At 43.5% G+C, this 13,295-nt stretch overlaps 1 protein-coding gene across 2 annotated transcripts in view; it reads left to right on the top strand.

Annotated features, from left to right (window-relative positions):
- Positions 1–13,295, top strand: part of Papss (3'-phosphoadenosine 5'-phosphosulfate synthase) — a 93,205-nt gene that overhangs the window by 56,398 nt on the left and 23,512 nt on the right. For both annotated transcript variants that reach the window (XM_050195841.3, XM_050195840.3), the window contains exons 2-4: positions 3,607–3,718; positions 6,680–6,915; positions 7,773–7,911. In XM_050195841.3, the coding sequence (XP_050051798.1) occupies positions 3,607–3,718; positions 6,680–6,915; positions 7,773–7,911 (487 nt within the window). The remainder of the gene's footprint in view (positions 1–3,606; positions 3,719–6,679; positions 6,916–7,772; positions 7,912–13,295) is intronic.

The following is a 13,295-nucleotide window of genomic DNA, read 5'->3' as shown; positions in this document are numbered from 1 at the left end:
AGTTTGGAGTATAAGAGCTGGTTTTATTTTTGAAATGTCATATGAGCCGCAGTAGCAGTAATACAAAAATAAAACTGCACAATCAGGCACTCAGATCTGCATACCTGATATTTGCCCAGATGTTCACTTTGCAGATCATATAGTGCAAACGGCAGGAATCTAGGATCATATGTGATGCTTCAGTGTATTTATTATTTTGAACTTCTCAGAGCCGCAGATGGGGAACGATCCCACAACCTTCGCATCGTTCCCCACCTGCGGCAAGTTGTTTTTTCATCCACTTTCATTTCCATTAATTTATCGTTTCTTGATTTCATTTATTAGGCACAAGTAATTTCCCCTATGTTGTCCTTGGTGTCGATGTTTGTTGGCTTCTTATGATATGACTAATAAAAATTGGGCTCCTCAGTTAACCCCCTTTCTTCTTGTTTGTTAAAACAAGCAATTCCAAATGGCAACACTTAGTGGTCTAAATTTCTACTTGCTACTTCACTTGCACTTGGTTTCATTCTAGTCAGCATAGAATGAATTCGTAACTAGGCTGGCTTCAGAGGCAGGAATTAAAGTGGGAGGGAAGGCACCAAGGCAACCTGTAGGCAAGCTCTCCCATGTAACAAAGGACCTAATAAAGAAGCAACAAAGAATGACAGTGTCCAACTCAAGAGATCAGATAGAATTCGTGGAACTGTCCAAACTTGTCAACAAGGCGAAAACAAGGGACATTCGAAATTATAACGTGAGGAAGACTGAAGAAGCCGTAATAAATGGACGCAGCCTGAAATCAGTGAGAAAAAAACTTGGCATAGGACAAACCAAGGTGTTTGCGCTGAAAGATAAGCAGGGTAATATCATCAGCAATCTCGAAGGTCAGCGGAAGAATTCTGTACTGACCTGTACAGTACCCAGAGGAGTCGGAATGCCTCCATTCAAAGCAGTAATGAACAGGATACAGAAACTCCTCCTATAACTAGCAAAGAGGTCAGAAAGGCCTTGCAAGACATGAAACGAGGAAGAGCGGCTGGAGAAGATGGAATAACAGTCGATTTAATCAAAGATGGAGGAGACATAATTCTTGGAAAACTGGCGGCTCTTTATATACGAAGGGTCTATCGACTGCAAGGGTACCAGAAAACTGGACGAATGCAAGCATTATACTGATCCCCAAAAAGGGAGACGTTAAAGAATTGAAAAATTGTAGGCCCATTAGGTTATTCCCAGTATTATATAAAGTATTTACTAAAATAATCTCCAATAGAATAAGGGCAACACTGGACTTTAGCCAACCAAGGAAACAGGCTGGCTTCAGGAAGGGATACTCTACAATGGAATCACATCCATCTCATTAATCAAGTAATCGAGAAATCCGCAGAGTACAATCAGCCTCTCTATATAGCTTTCATAGATTACAAAAAGGCATTTAATTCAGTAGTGATACCAGCAGTCATAGAGGCATTAGGTAATAAAGGAGTACAGACCGCCTATGTAAATATCTTGGAAAATAGCTACAGAGATTCCACAGCTACCTTAATTCTCCAGAAGAAAAGTAGGAAGATGCCTATAAAGAAAGGGGTCAGACAAGGAGACACAATCTCTCCAATGCTATTCACTGCGTGCTTGGAAGAAGTATTCAAGTTATTAAACTGGGAAGGTTGAGGAGTAAGGATCGACGGCGAATACCTCAGCAACCTTCGGTTTGCCGATGACATTGTTCTATTCGGCAACAATGCAGACGAGTTACAACAAATGATAGAGGACCTTAACAGAGAGAGTGCAAGAGTGGGGTCGAAGGTGAATATGCAGAAGACATTGATAATCATGAATAGCCGGGTGAGGGAACGAGAGTTCAGGATCACCAGTCAGCCTGTAGAGTCTGTGAAGGAGTACGTTTACCTAGGTCAATTAATCACAGGGAACCCTGATCGTGGGAAGGAAATTCATAGAAGAATAAAAATGGGTTAGATCGCATACAGCAGACATTGTCAGCTCCTGACTGGAAGCTTACCATTATCATTGAAAAGAAAGGTCTACAATCAGTGCATTCTACCGGTGCTGAAATATGGGGCAGAGATTTGGAGACAGACAAAGAAGCTTGAGAACAAGTTAAGGACCGCGCAAAGAGCGATGGAACGAAGAATGCTAGGCGTAATGTTAAGAGACAGAAAGAGAGAGGTTTGGATCAGAGAGCGAACGGGTATAGCCGATATACTAATTGACATTAAGTGAAAAAAATAATGGAGCTGGGCAGGTCATGTAATGCGCAGGTTAGATAACCGTTGGACCGTTATGGTTACAGAATGGGTACCAAGAGAAGGAAAGCACAGTCGAGGACGGCAGGAGACTAGGTGGGTCGATGAAATTAGGAAATTCGCGGGTGCTAGCTGGAATCTGTTGGCGCAGGACAGGGGTAATTGGAGATCACAGGGAGAGGCCTTCACCCTGCAGTGAACATAAAATGGGCTGCTGCTGCTGATGATGATGACTTCATTTCGTAAAATTCTTCTGTTGTTTTCGAGGCTTAGTGATTGAAAAAAGTGTTGGCATTGTATATGTTGTTTGGTTAAGCTCTCAGTAGCTATGTGAATTGAGTAGTCTTAGGCATAATGTCTATTAAACTAGCATTAAACATTGTTAGAATATCATTCAAATAATCACTTGATTATTGTTTGTGGCAGTTTTATTTTGTTATCTTTGAAGTTCATGGGTTGTATTAAATGCATGTTGAGTATAACAAGTTGTGTACTGTGTACTTATTGTTTTTTAACTAAAATACGTAACAATATAGTATTGAGCATTCAGTTTTGTAGATTCCTTTGCGGCACTGAGTAGCTGCTTGAGTGGTTTGTTTGTGCAGGTCTGGTACTGAGGATCTGCCACATCCTTAGCAGTAGCCACTATTACCTGTATTACATGAATTTATTAGTGTTGAATTAACAGTGTATGTTTAATATATTATCTGGCACTGTGAGGTTCAAGACATACTTTCAAATACAGAACACTAAGCAACATTACATTAAAGACAGCACATAACTGCAGCGCATGAGTGCAGTGACAGTGATATATAAGAAAAAGTTCAAAAAAAGAATACAAAAAAAGGTACTTAGCACATAGTGTGCCGTAGTGAATAGTTACAAATTAACAGAAACATTCAGAAAAATCTTTTTTGGTGTGCCCAGCAAGAAAAAAAAATTTAGAAGCTGTGTTTGTGTCTTGAAGCACAGTTAAATCCAACTCAAAGCAGTTCTGACTGATAAAAACACTTGTTTTGCAAACCAATGGAGCTGGACCTGTCTTTTTTTTTTATTAGGCAGAGCTTTTAGCACTAATATTTGTTTTATTGTTAAACTGACAGCATGCTCTAATGAAAAAAAAAAAGCGTAGAATCATGTTTTCCAGCTATAAGTTCTCATTCCATCATAAATTGGCTGCTACATTGTCTAGTTTCAATCCTCAATGCACTTTATCTCTGTGCATACAGCACTTTGCTGCGATTATATTGTGCATTTAATTATATTTGGACGGACACACTCCAACAATGTTGTTTCACAAAATGCAGGGCCGGCATGATCACATAGTAATTTATAAGTTTGTCCTGTTTTGTGTCTGCAGAACCACAAGTCCACCAATGTGGTCTTCCAGAAGCACCATGTCAGCCGAGACAAGCGGGGTCAGATCATGGGCCAGAAGGGAGGCTTTCGTGGCTGCACCATCTGGTTTACTGGTATGGCTCGGGGCCATAAGGCACTTGTTGGCTTGCCATTCACCTGCAAATGTTGTGAAACATCTAGTCATATGATAGACAAGTAATTTGTCAAAAAGCTGGAAAGAGTAGAAAGGGAAGTCGTAGGCATAAGTGAGACTTGGAAGGTGACAGGAGTGGCCTCTCTTGTCCTGCTCAAGTCCTTTCAAAAGTAGTCATGCTCTTATGTAGATTGTTTGTGGGCCACTTGATAAAGTTTTCTGCTTAGCTTGCTTGCTTTGGAATTTTTGCTGTATTTGTGTTCTTTTAGTGGTATATAAAAAAAACCCACTGAAGATGTTAAAGGACTGACAACCAATTTTTATGGTGCCCGTCTTTTAGTACAGTGAAAAGTTAAGCGGTCACAACATTTAATTATACAGCATTAATGCTTAAGGCACTTCCAACTTGCGCATATTGAAGCTCATTACGAAGCAAAGTCTGTCAAGGCATCTAACCAGTGGTAAGTGCACGCTCTGGCAAGTGTGCGCGTGGTCTGACCTGAAGTTTTGCGTGGTTCAAAGCTAGTTGAGTATTCAAAACTAGTCTAAATCAGAGAGACTCGACAGCTACAACACTGATAAGCAGGGTGGCCGCGCCCGAGTGTGACCATACCATAGTCGGCTTCTTCCGGAAGTACATAATTATTGAAATTCGAAAGCAGATTTTAGCTTACTTCAGCCTGTTTATTAAACTGTGTCAATACATATACACAGTAACAGTAGGAAGAGGTGCATCAATCCAAACACCAGTCTTGATTGATGTCAGCTATTAGCCAATAGCAGCTGTGTATGGGAATCCACTGCATTACAAAATAAAGTTTCCAGAAAAGAGTGAGGAGCAGGCTTCTGTTGAAAAGAGAGTGTTTGAGAGAAAGGTGACTTTTGTTTTGCTTGCAAGATCCACGCACCGTGCATGACTGCAAAATTTGGCTGAGATGTTCACAGCAGTGTATGCTATCCGCTGACAGTTTTTTTTTTCTTTCACCAAGCCTGAGGGTTTGTTCAAGGCCCCTTTAAAGTGCACCAATACACACACAAAAGGCAATGTAAAAATCGGACAGGACCGGGTCTGCTTTCTACATTCTACTTTTGTGTACATGCTGGTGTGCTTCAAGATCTGTCGATTATGAGCATAAATCCAAATTACTCAAGGAAATCCTGGGGGATATGCCGCCAGTGTCTGGCCTCTTTTTCTTTAGTCAACCTGCAGCAGTCTCTCTGTCTTTCATGAAGTAGCAGCATGCAATTTTTTTTTTCTAGTAACCCTTCCACTAGTTGAAAAAAGAAACTTGAAAAGTACACAAAATGTTTCATTTGCAAGTGTATTTATACGTTTCTTGCCAAAATACATTTTTTACCATTTTCACAGGCGATCACCAGATAATTAGTTATAAGAAAAAAATTGGGGAGTGTTTTCACTGCATGATGGCTTTTGACCGTATGTCCCTGGTCGCTGTTTAGTCAGCTTGCACAAAAACACTGCTTAAACAGCATTTCTGATGTAATAAAGTAGAACAACAATGTCTTTGATGTACTTGGAACTTACTTTTATCGCAACAGTTGTTTTTGAACTAGCCACTTCATTTACACCCAAACCATGAGCTCTGCATTTGTCAGAATTTCATTGGCAACTGATCAGAGTAGGTTTCCAGCTAACAGTGGCTGTCAGAACTCTCTGAAGCTGTAAGTTTTCATTGCTTCTCAAAAATCCGAAAGTGAAAGTACTGTTCAAAGAGGGTATCACTTCCTTTAAAAATCTGTGGGCAGTGCTGGAGCAATATAGAAAACAAAACAATTAGAGCCATGACAGCAGAACTTTTCTACTACCATTAACAGTGGCAGCTATTCCCTTGCCTAGCTTTTGCAACGACTTGTTTCTACAACTTCTTGCTGTGACTTATCACTGATGACCTTGTTGCTACGGTATGTGCATAGTTCGAATCGAGGCAGGGAAGCAGCTTTTGCTGTCTCAAGTGGCACCAAGGTTCTGCTTCAGTGGCCTTTTATACATAAGTGGACACATAGATTTGATTCCATTAAAATCTCTCATCAGTTCTATCGCCTTGAAACCACCCATTCATGCTCCTTTGCTATCTTTGTTTACTATGAAGCTACTGCTAACAATATTGTTATAACATATTGTTATAACAAAACTCAGTTTTGCAGTAATGGGGAAGTATGCACATGCAACTAAAATTCTGTATTGGTTTGACTGTGCTTTATGACTGTTACACAAGTGCTGAACCTCCATGCAGATACATGAGGCAACTACAGTGCTTGTCTAAGGTAGCTAGCTTCAGGGTGTGGCATGCAGGCATGTTGAGAGCTGAGACTCCATAACATTCACCACTACGAAAATTTCTTCAGATGCCACATATAAACCTTCCGGGTGTGGTCAGTTCATCAGGCATGGAGCCGTGGTCAAGGAAGAAGTGTCCTTACAACTACACGAAAAAAGAAAATACTAATGCTTTGACGAGCTTGTCTCTAAAATGTTTGATGAAAATTGATAAGCTGAACTCTTTGGGCATACTAAAAAGCTAAAAAGAAACTATAGATGGCAAACGACACGACTGGCATTTTTCTTTTCTTTTTTTTTTTCTTGTAATGGTACCTAGGAAAATTTCCTCTTGCTGCTGTGTAGGATATCATGTTAACATATATCGAAATTCGTGGTTTCCTACTTAACTATTCTATTGCTTCTGTATGGTAGCTGAAGCCTTTCTAGCAAGTAATGAAAAAATGCCTGGGTTCTGTGTCTTGAGAGTATTGATGTCATTTTATTCTGCACTGTGTCCTATTATTTGCTCATTTCATACTGTTCAATAAGCACTACTCATTTTGCATAGATTCAGCAGCTGCTTGTTGCACCTTAGATTTTTCGTTATGTTGTTGCAAAGAAAAATACATTTTTCTTCCTTGTGTTTGTGTATGCACACAGGTCTGTCAGGTGCAGGCAAGACAACAGTGTCCTTCGGTGTGGAGGAGTATCTCTGTCTTCATGGGATTCCTGCCTATGCACTTGATGGTGACAACATAAGGCACGGGCTCAACAAGAACCTGGGCTTTTCTTCTCAGGACAGGGAGGAAAACATTCGACGAGTGGCTGAGGTTGCCAAGCTTTTTGCTGACAGTGGTGTCGTGTGTCTCACTAGTTTCATCAGTCCATACGCAAAGGTCAGTGTGCTTACTGCCCATATTCATGACAGGCACATTTTTTGCAGCACACGGAATTTAGGAATACAGACAATGTGACCATAGACTAGATGGTACACAAACACAACGCTTTAACCAGCTAGCCAAACTGCCACTGTAGTACTTGTCATATAACTTCACTTCTTAGAAGGCTGCATGGTAATGATGGAAAGCTGTGCTTTATTCTTCAAGGCTGAGATACTTGGCATAAGACTATCTGCACCTGAGTGGCTGCGGCTGAAGATTATTCCTTGGATTTACTGCATTTGCTCGATTCTAAGGTACTCTCGATTGTAGTGCTCCTTATTTTCATAGCTGGAAATGAAAAATGCAATGCCTTTGACTGTTAGCGAGCCAGATTTTCATTGTAGGAGAGAAAGCAATAATTTATCGCATCAGAAGAAAATTTATTGCACCCGAGCCACAGTGGACCGAGCATCATTGATTGTCGCGATCGAGGCCCCCTTATCACTTTCGGCAGCCCATAGCTTCTCATATGAGAGTTCAACACTGTCCATGTCATTTGATTTACTGCATTTTTTAAATGTCTTGCCAACGATTGCCATGTAACAAACTTAGAGTGGGCACAATCAGCGTCACAGCTACGGCTGCAGCGGATGTGTGGATTGCATTGGATTACACCAATTTTGAATGCCACTGCCAGTAGCTTTTCAATATTGCAGTTCTTGTGTTGTACTCGATTCTTTTGCACATCATTTTTCAAATAAGTTTTTCAAGACAAAAAGTGCGTGTTAGAATTTAGTAAATGCTCTATATGGCCATGTTGTTCTTCTTTAAGTTGGTCTTGAATTTGTTACTGTGGCTGTTTTCCTCTGCAGGACCGTACTATGGCTAGGGAGATACACGAACAAGCTGGCTTGCTCTTCATTGAGTGCTTTGTGGACACACCGTTGGAAGTATGTGAGAAAAGGGATGTCAAAGGCCTTTACCGGAAAGCTCGGGCAGGACAAATTAAAGGCAAGCTGGCGCATCTTGCTGCAGAACAAATTTGATAGTAATTTTAGACTGTGTTGTGGTATTACTAACCTCTTTCGAAAGCAAGAACATGTCTTTTCACTTCGAATTTTGTTGCGAATCGACTGGCTTCTGCACACTTTTTAAAGGAGAGATTCCAAATTGTTATATGCAGAAGTGAGTGCGACCCTTTGCGGTAGCTTAGCGGCTATGGTGTTGCGCTGCTAAGCGCGAGGTCGTAGCATCGAATCCCAGCCGCAGCGGCTGCATTTAGTTGGGGCAAAATGCAAGAACACCTGTGTCCCGTGCATTAAGGGCTCGTTAAAGATCCCCTGGTGGTCAAAATTAATCCGGAGCCCCCCACTACAGTGTGTCTCATAATCAAAATTGTGGTTTTGGCACGTAAAACCCCAGAATTCAGAAGTGAGTGTCTTTTGACACACACACTGACAGGCATTGATAGATGCACACACTGACAGGCATTGATAGATGCACACACTGACAGGCATTGATAGATGCACACACTGACAGGCATTGATAGATGCACACACTGACAGACATTGATAGATGCACGCACTGGCAGACAGACGCACGCGGACACTGGCAGACAGACAGACGCACACGGACACAGACCTCAGAACTGCCAGAAAAGGTGCATGCTTCTAAGAATGTCTCTGCATAACGCTACTGCTAATTCAGAAAACTCCAATCCCACAAGCAAGATTGTGCGCTGGTATAATTGATCATAATCAGTTCCAGTGCAGTTTTTCCTTTTTTTTTCATGACCCGTGGATTAGTAGTGATTATACTGCTTTAATTGCCAAGAGTGGGCTGCTTTCCTAGTACGTTTTTTTTTTTTTTTTCTGTCCTTTGAATATTGTGAATGTGTGCTTGATCTTATTCCACTCTTTTTTTTTTTTTGTAACATTAGTCACCCCTAGCCATGGAGCAAGAAACCTTTAGGAGTGGAAACTCCGCTGTTTGCGGCGACCAAAAAAAAGGTCACAAGCCCGCGAAACCACTATCATGCTGGCGACCTGGAAAGAAATTACCGCCGTTTCGGTTGCCAAGGCAACCGGTAGAGCGTGTTGCTCCCGTTCGGCCGCGCGCGCCTGACTTCTATTGAGGGCACTCTCGCACGCTTCTTTACCGCTGGTAGCCCGAAGAGCGACTGGTGCTACGCTTCAACCATTTGAGCACAGTAAAAAATAAAACGTGTTCTTTTCCATGATCGCTATAAGATGATCTGTAGTTTCTGGTTGTATACAGGGCTATTGTTTGAAACCCACACGATGACTTTGATAGGATGGGTATACATGTAAGTGCTGCTGGCATTCGTCGAAGGCAAACATGCCTTCACGTTCGTCGAGTATGTGACCACGCCGAGTTTCATCTGCTGGAGGAGAACGCGAGCGTCGTACGGTGCAGCGTTTGACTACATGGCAGCCGAGAAGGCAACAAGTGGCTACAACTTGGTCGGTAGAATAAGAGATTGCAATGGAAAGGGTGTAAAGCGCTTTATATCGCTCACCACTTGTGCCTTTTGAGCGTACTGCACAGGTAGTAATATACAAATACAAATATAAGTGTCCCTTAGGGACAACAGAAATGCACTGTCAATATGTATTACAAAGAAGGCAGGCAAAATATAGTTTATACACATTACTTTAATTGAGCATTACTTAACCACATACATAAGTCGCACGACAAACACATTCGCATGCACACAGAGGCTCACTCGCAAATGTGCATAGTAGCACAAGCACTCATTTAGCGTACAGCCTCGATAGCTTTTTTTTTTTTTTGTCTTGCGAGACTCGCACTGTGCCTGGCTTCGCAGAGGCAGTGTTGTCTCATCCGCATAGCGACGTAATACTGCAGTATCTTTGCAATGTCTTGTGCTCATGGCATGGAAAGGTCAGTGCAAAATTGTCAAGAATGTGCTCAATGGTGCTTCAGAACACATCGCAGTCGTCCATGCTCTTCGAAAAGAAATTCTCAGCACAGCGAAGCATTTCGTATATTTGTGAGTTGGGGTGCGTGAGACCACCTCGTGTCTTGCAGTGCGTCAGCGCTGCCTCCGGCCTACTCGTGGTTGTGACTGAGAGAGACTGCCTGCATTTTGCGCAGGGAAGCAACTTCGCCATTTTTCGGCTGACGAACCCTGTTACATAGTACAGGATGGCGTCGACAACATCGGCACTGCGGTAGTCATGTTACACGATGTCGTCACAGTCCCATTTTTCAGTTTCAATGAGCCTGTCGAGCTTTGCTTTGAGCATGTCTATGTTAGACCCGTCGGATTTCTTGTTCTTGAATGCAACTCTGAAGGCAGCAATATCAGTAACAGGCGCTTCCTCTCACGCTTCGCAGTTGCCGAGCTTAGGCGGTTTCAGCAGACTGTACACAGCGAGCATTCTGTACAGCTGAAAGAACGTTGGCATGTCGGGGTGGTCGTTTCCTCCGGCTGCCTGTCGGACTTTTCAAAAAAATCATTCTAGAGGGTCTTGATTTAATTTTTCAGTGAGAACATATTTGAAGCTGCATACGTTTAGCAAATATTCTGTCGGGTCTAACGTAGATAAGATGGATACTCGGAGGCCTTCTGCTGTTGATGGAGTCAGGAACATTTCTTTGATGATAACACCAGAGTTGAGATCGCGTTCCCAGTCGTTGAGCCATTTTAGGGATTCCTTCATCACAAGAATGTCTTTGCCTTCTTTGCGCACGGCCTCTTTGGGGTGTCGCCTGTTCATTGCATCAAATAGGTCATTGACACGTTCTGTAAGATCCACAGTACCCGCCGCCTCCAGTGTCTTGAACACGTTCCGCTCGCTGTAGTACTTGATGGCTGAAGCCACGGATCAGCTGAAGACCTGCGTTACGAGTTTGACATGCATGAGGTCCATGTTTGAGGGGTGTATGTGGCGGCTTGTTATTTTGGGGCATACCTTCAAGCCGCCGGCATTCTTCAGATCTTCTTTGTGGACAGCTACATAGAACCACCATTTCACCCACTCTCCTTTAACTTTGAGCAAACGCTGCTTTAATAGTCTATTTCTAATGCACTTAAAGAGGTGCGGCACGTCTGAAAATACGTACACCTTTCTGTCTTCATACATCGGGTGCTCAAGCAAGTGCTTGGCTGTGTCCAGTTTTCCACTGACACCAAGCTGAGCCCGCATTTTCCTGTTGGTACTGGCGCCATCACATACAATGCCGTCAACAATTGCGCCTGCGTTTTCCAACATCACTATCGCTTGCAGCATCAACTGCCTCAAAACAGTTCCCTTTGTCGCTCCCCTTGATGCAAACACCCCGATAGGTTGTGCATAATTTTCTCCGAAGGGACAAAACATAAACGCAAGTCTGTGGTTGGCCAGCGCAGACGTTTCACCCCTACCCTCACCGTAGTCAACGAGGCCGATGTAGGTTAGCGTTTTCGAGTCCACACATTTTCTTTCCCTCACCTGCACCTCATCGAAGAGAAGCATGCCATGCCTTTGGAAGTTAGATTTCACTTCTAATTTCTGTTTCAGTGCTGCGAAGAAATCCAAGTCGAAACCACATTTCAGCCCTACGGTAGCAATGTATTTCCTCACGGTTCTAACATAGGGCAAAGGCAATGTCGCTTTCCCGAAGAAACCTGTAGCTTGATGGCGAACGAATGTGTAGCAGTAGGCACAGTAGCAGCCAGTTGTCCGTGTAACGCCTTCCCTGTTTTGATGTAGCTTTCGCGGCAGCTATTCACTCCGTTAACAACATGCGGTGCGTTTCTGGGAGCCCCGCTTTATTTGCCAGATCTTCCACTTCGTTGTCTTCTAGGTCTTGAACTTGCTCTTTATACTTGAGTAGTTCATCGATGAGTTCCTTCTTTCTTTTCTGGAGCCTTAACTTTGAGCGGTAGGAGGCAATACGCTGCCTTCGCAATGCTTCCAACTTTGGTCTCTTTGAAGGACTCGCCGGAAGTCATATGCGTGTCTCTTTCACTCGTTTCTCTTTCCACACTTTGTGAACACTCAGCGGGTTGTCTAAGGATTTGCATGATCTGCATTGCATTTCAGATGCATCAAGAAGCAGGGAACAATTTTTATGCCTCCAGAATCAGAGTTTGTCAACTGTGGCGCATTCTAATTGGATACCAAGAAACTTGCTCTTCACAGGACCCCCGTCGCAGACAACGCTTTTATGAAACGTGGCAAGCAATTCAGTGATGCCTGGGACGTCGTGGAGGCTAGGAACTTTGAACACCTTACTGCTCACTTTGCGCTCGAAAACGTATTTGCTTACTTTCAGCCCCTCTTCACACATTGCTAGCTCCAAACTCTTGATCATAGTAGATGGTGAAGTTACTGAAGCTTTCCCGAGTTCCACAAAACAAATACTTTTGACACCTTCCATACTTATTTCATGGCAATTCCATGCCGGGCTCTGCAAGCTGAGAGGCTTCTCTTTCGTGTGTGAAGCAAGCATTGTTCAGACGAGGAACCGCATGACTGCACGCAGGAATGGTGGTAGCTTTGCCCTGCTTTTCTGAGGCGCACAGCATGTCGGAGCTGCTGGTACTGGCACATGGAAGAACATCGTCGCGTGAATGCAAAGAGAGCTGATTTTCCTCGCGCCCCTGGGCCTCACCTGCTGTGTCAACATCGCTGACGTTCCCTGCCGTTGATGTTCCCAGCTTGTCTCATACTCATTCTTGTTGCTTTGGTAGCATGATATGACGCCTCCCGGGGAGTCCGCTTCCTTTTCGGAGATGTCAAAGCTGCCAAAGATGGAGAAAGATGCAGGGAACAGCCTCTGGACGCAGTCCAGGTTTCTTCGGGTAGTCAAGAATTGCCTCACCTCTAAGCTCACCGTAGTACTTATCGCATCTCATCATGTTGCTCGTGAAATGCTTCTCACAGGCGTAATGTCTTGATGTGAGTTGACGGCCGCCCCCAGGAATTGCCGCAGCCCATGCTTGCAGACGCTCAGGATCATTCAGTGCCTTGAAGATGCTCACCTTCTCCCTGTAACACTTGTTACCACTTTTGCAATTTTGAACAAAACACCTGCGTCCCATCTTAGTCTAGCAAATTCCGAAGGAGGCCGCACTGCACGTAGCAGCGCTGTTAGTATTACGGCCCACACCCACAAGAACTGTTCCAGTTTGACTTAAGGGCACACAAATACAACGTTACGGCATGCCCACTGAAGCAAACACCCAGTTTGCTTCACATGGGTCATCTGAAGCAAACGACCCATGTCGCCTGCTTTGAGCGGGCGCCGCCGGAGAGCGCGTCAGAGTCGCCTGCCCGGGCGCTGCATTATTTTTTTTTCACTGCGCCTTTTACGTCGCGCTGCATCACTGCATACGGCCCTGTCGGCGCATACAATTGTGGCCC

The sequence above is a fragment of the Dermacentor andersoni genome, chromosome 1 (assembly GCF_023375885.2).
Source record: "Dermacentor andersoni chromosome 1, qqDerAnde1_hic_scaffold, whole genome shotgun sequence".
Taxonomy (NCBI): Eukaryota; Metazoa; Arthropoda; class Arachnida; order Ixodida; family Ixodidae; genus Dermacentor; species Dermacentor andersoni.
Note: the sequence above shows the minus strand (reverse complement) of the source record. Positions and strands in the feature narration are given on the sequence as shown.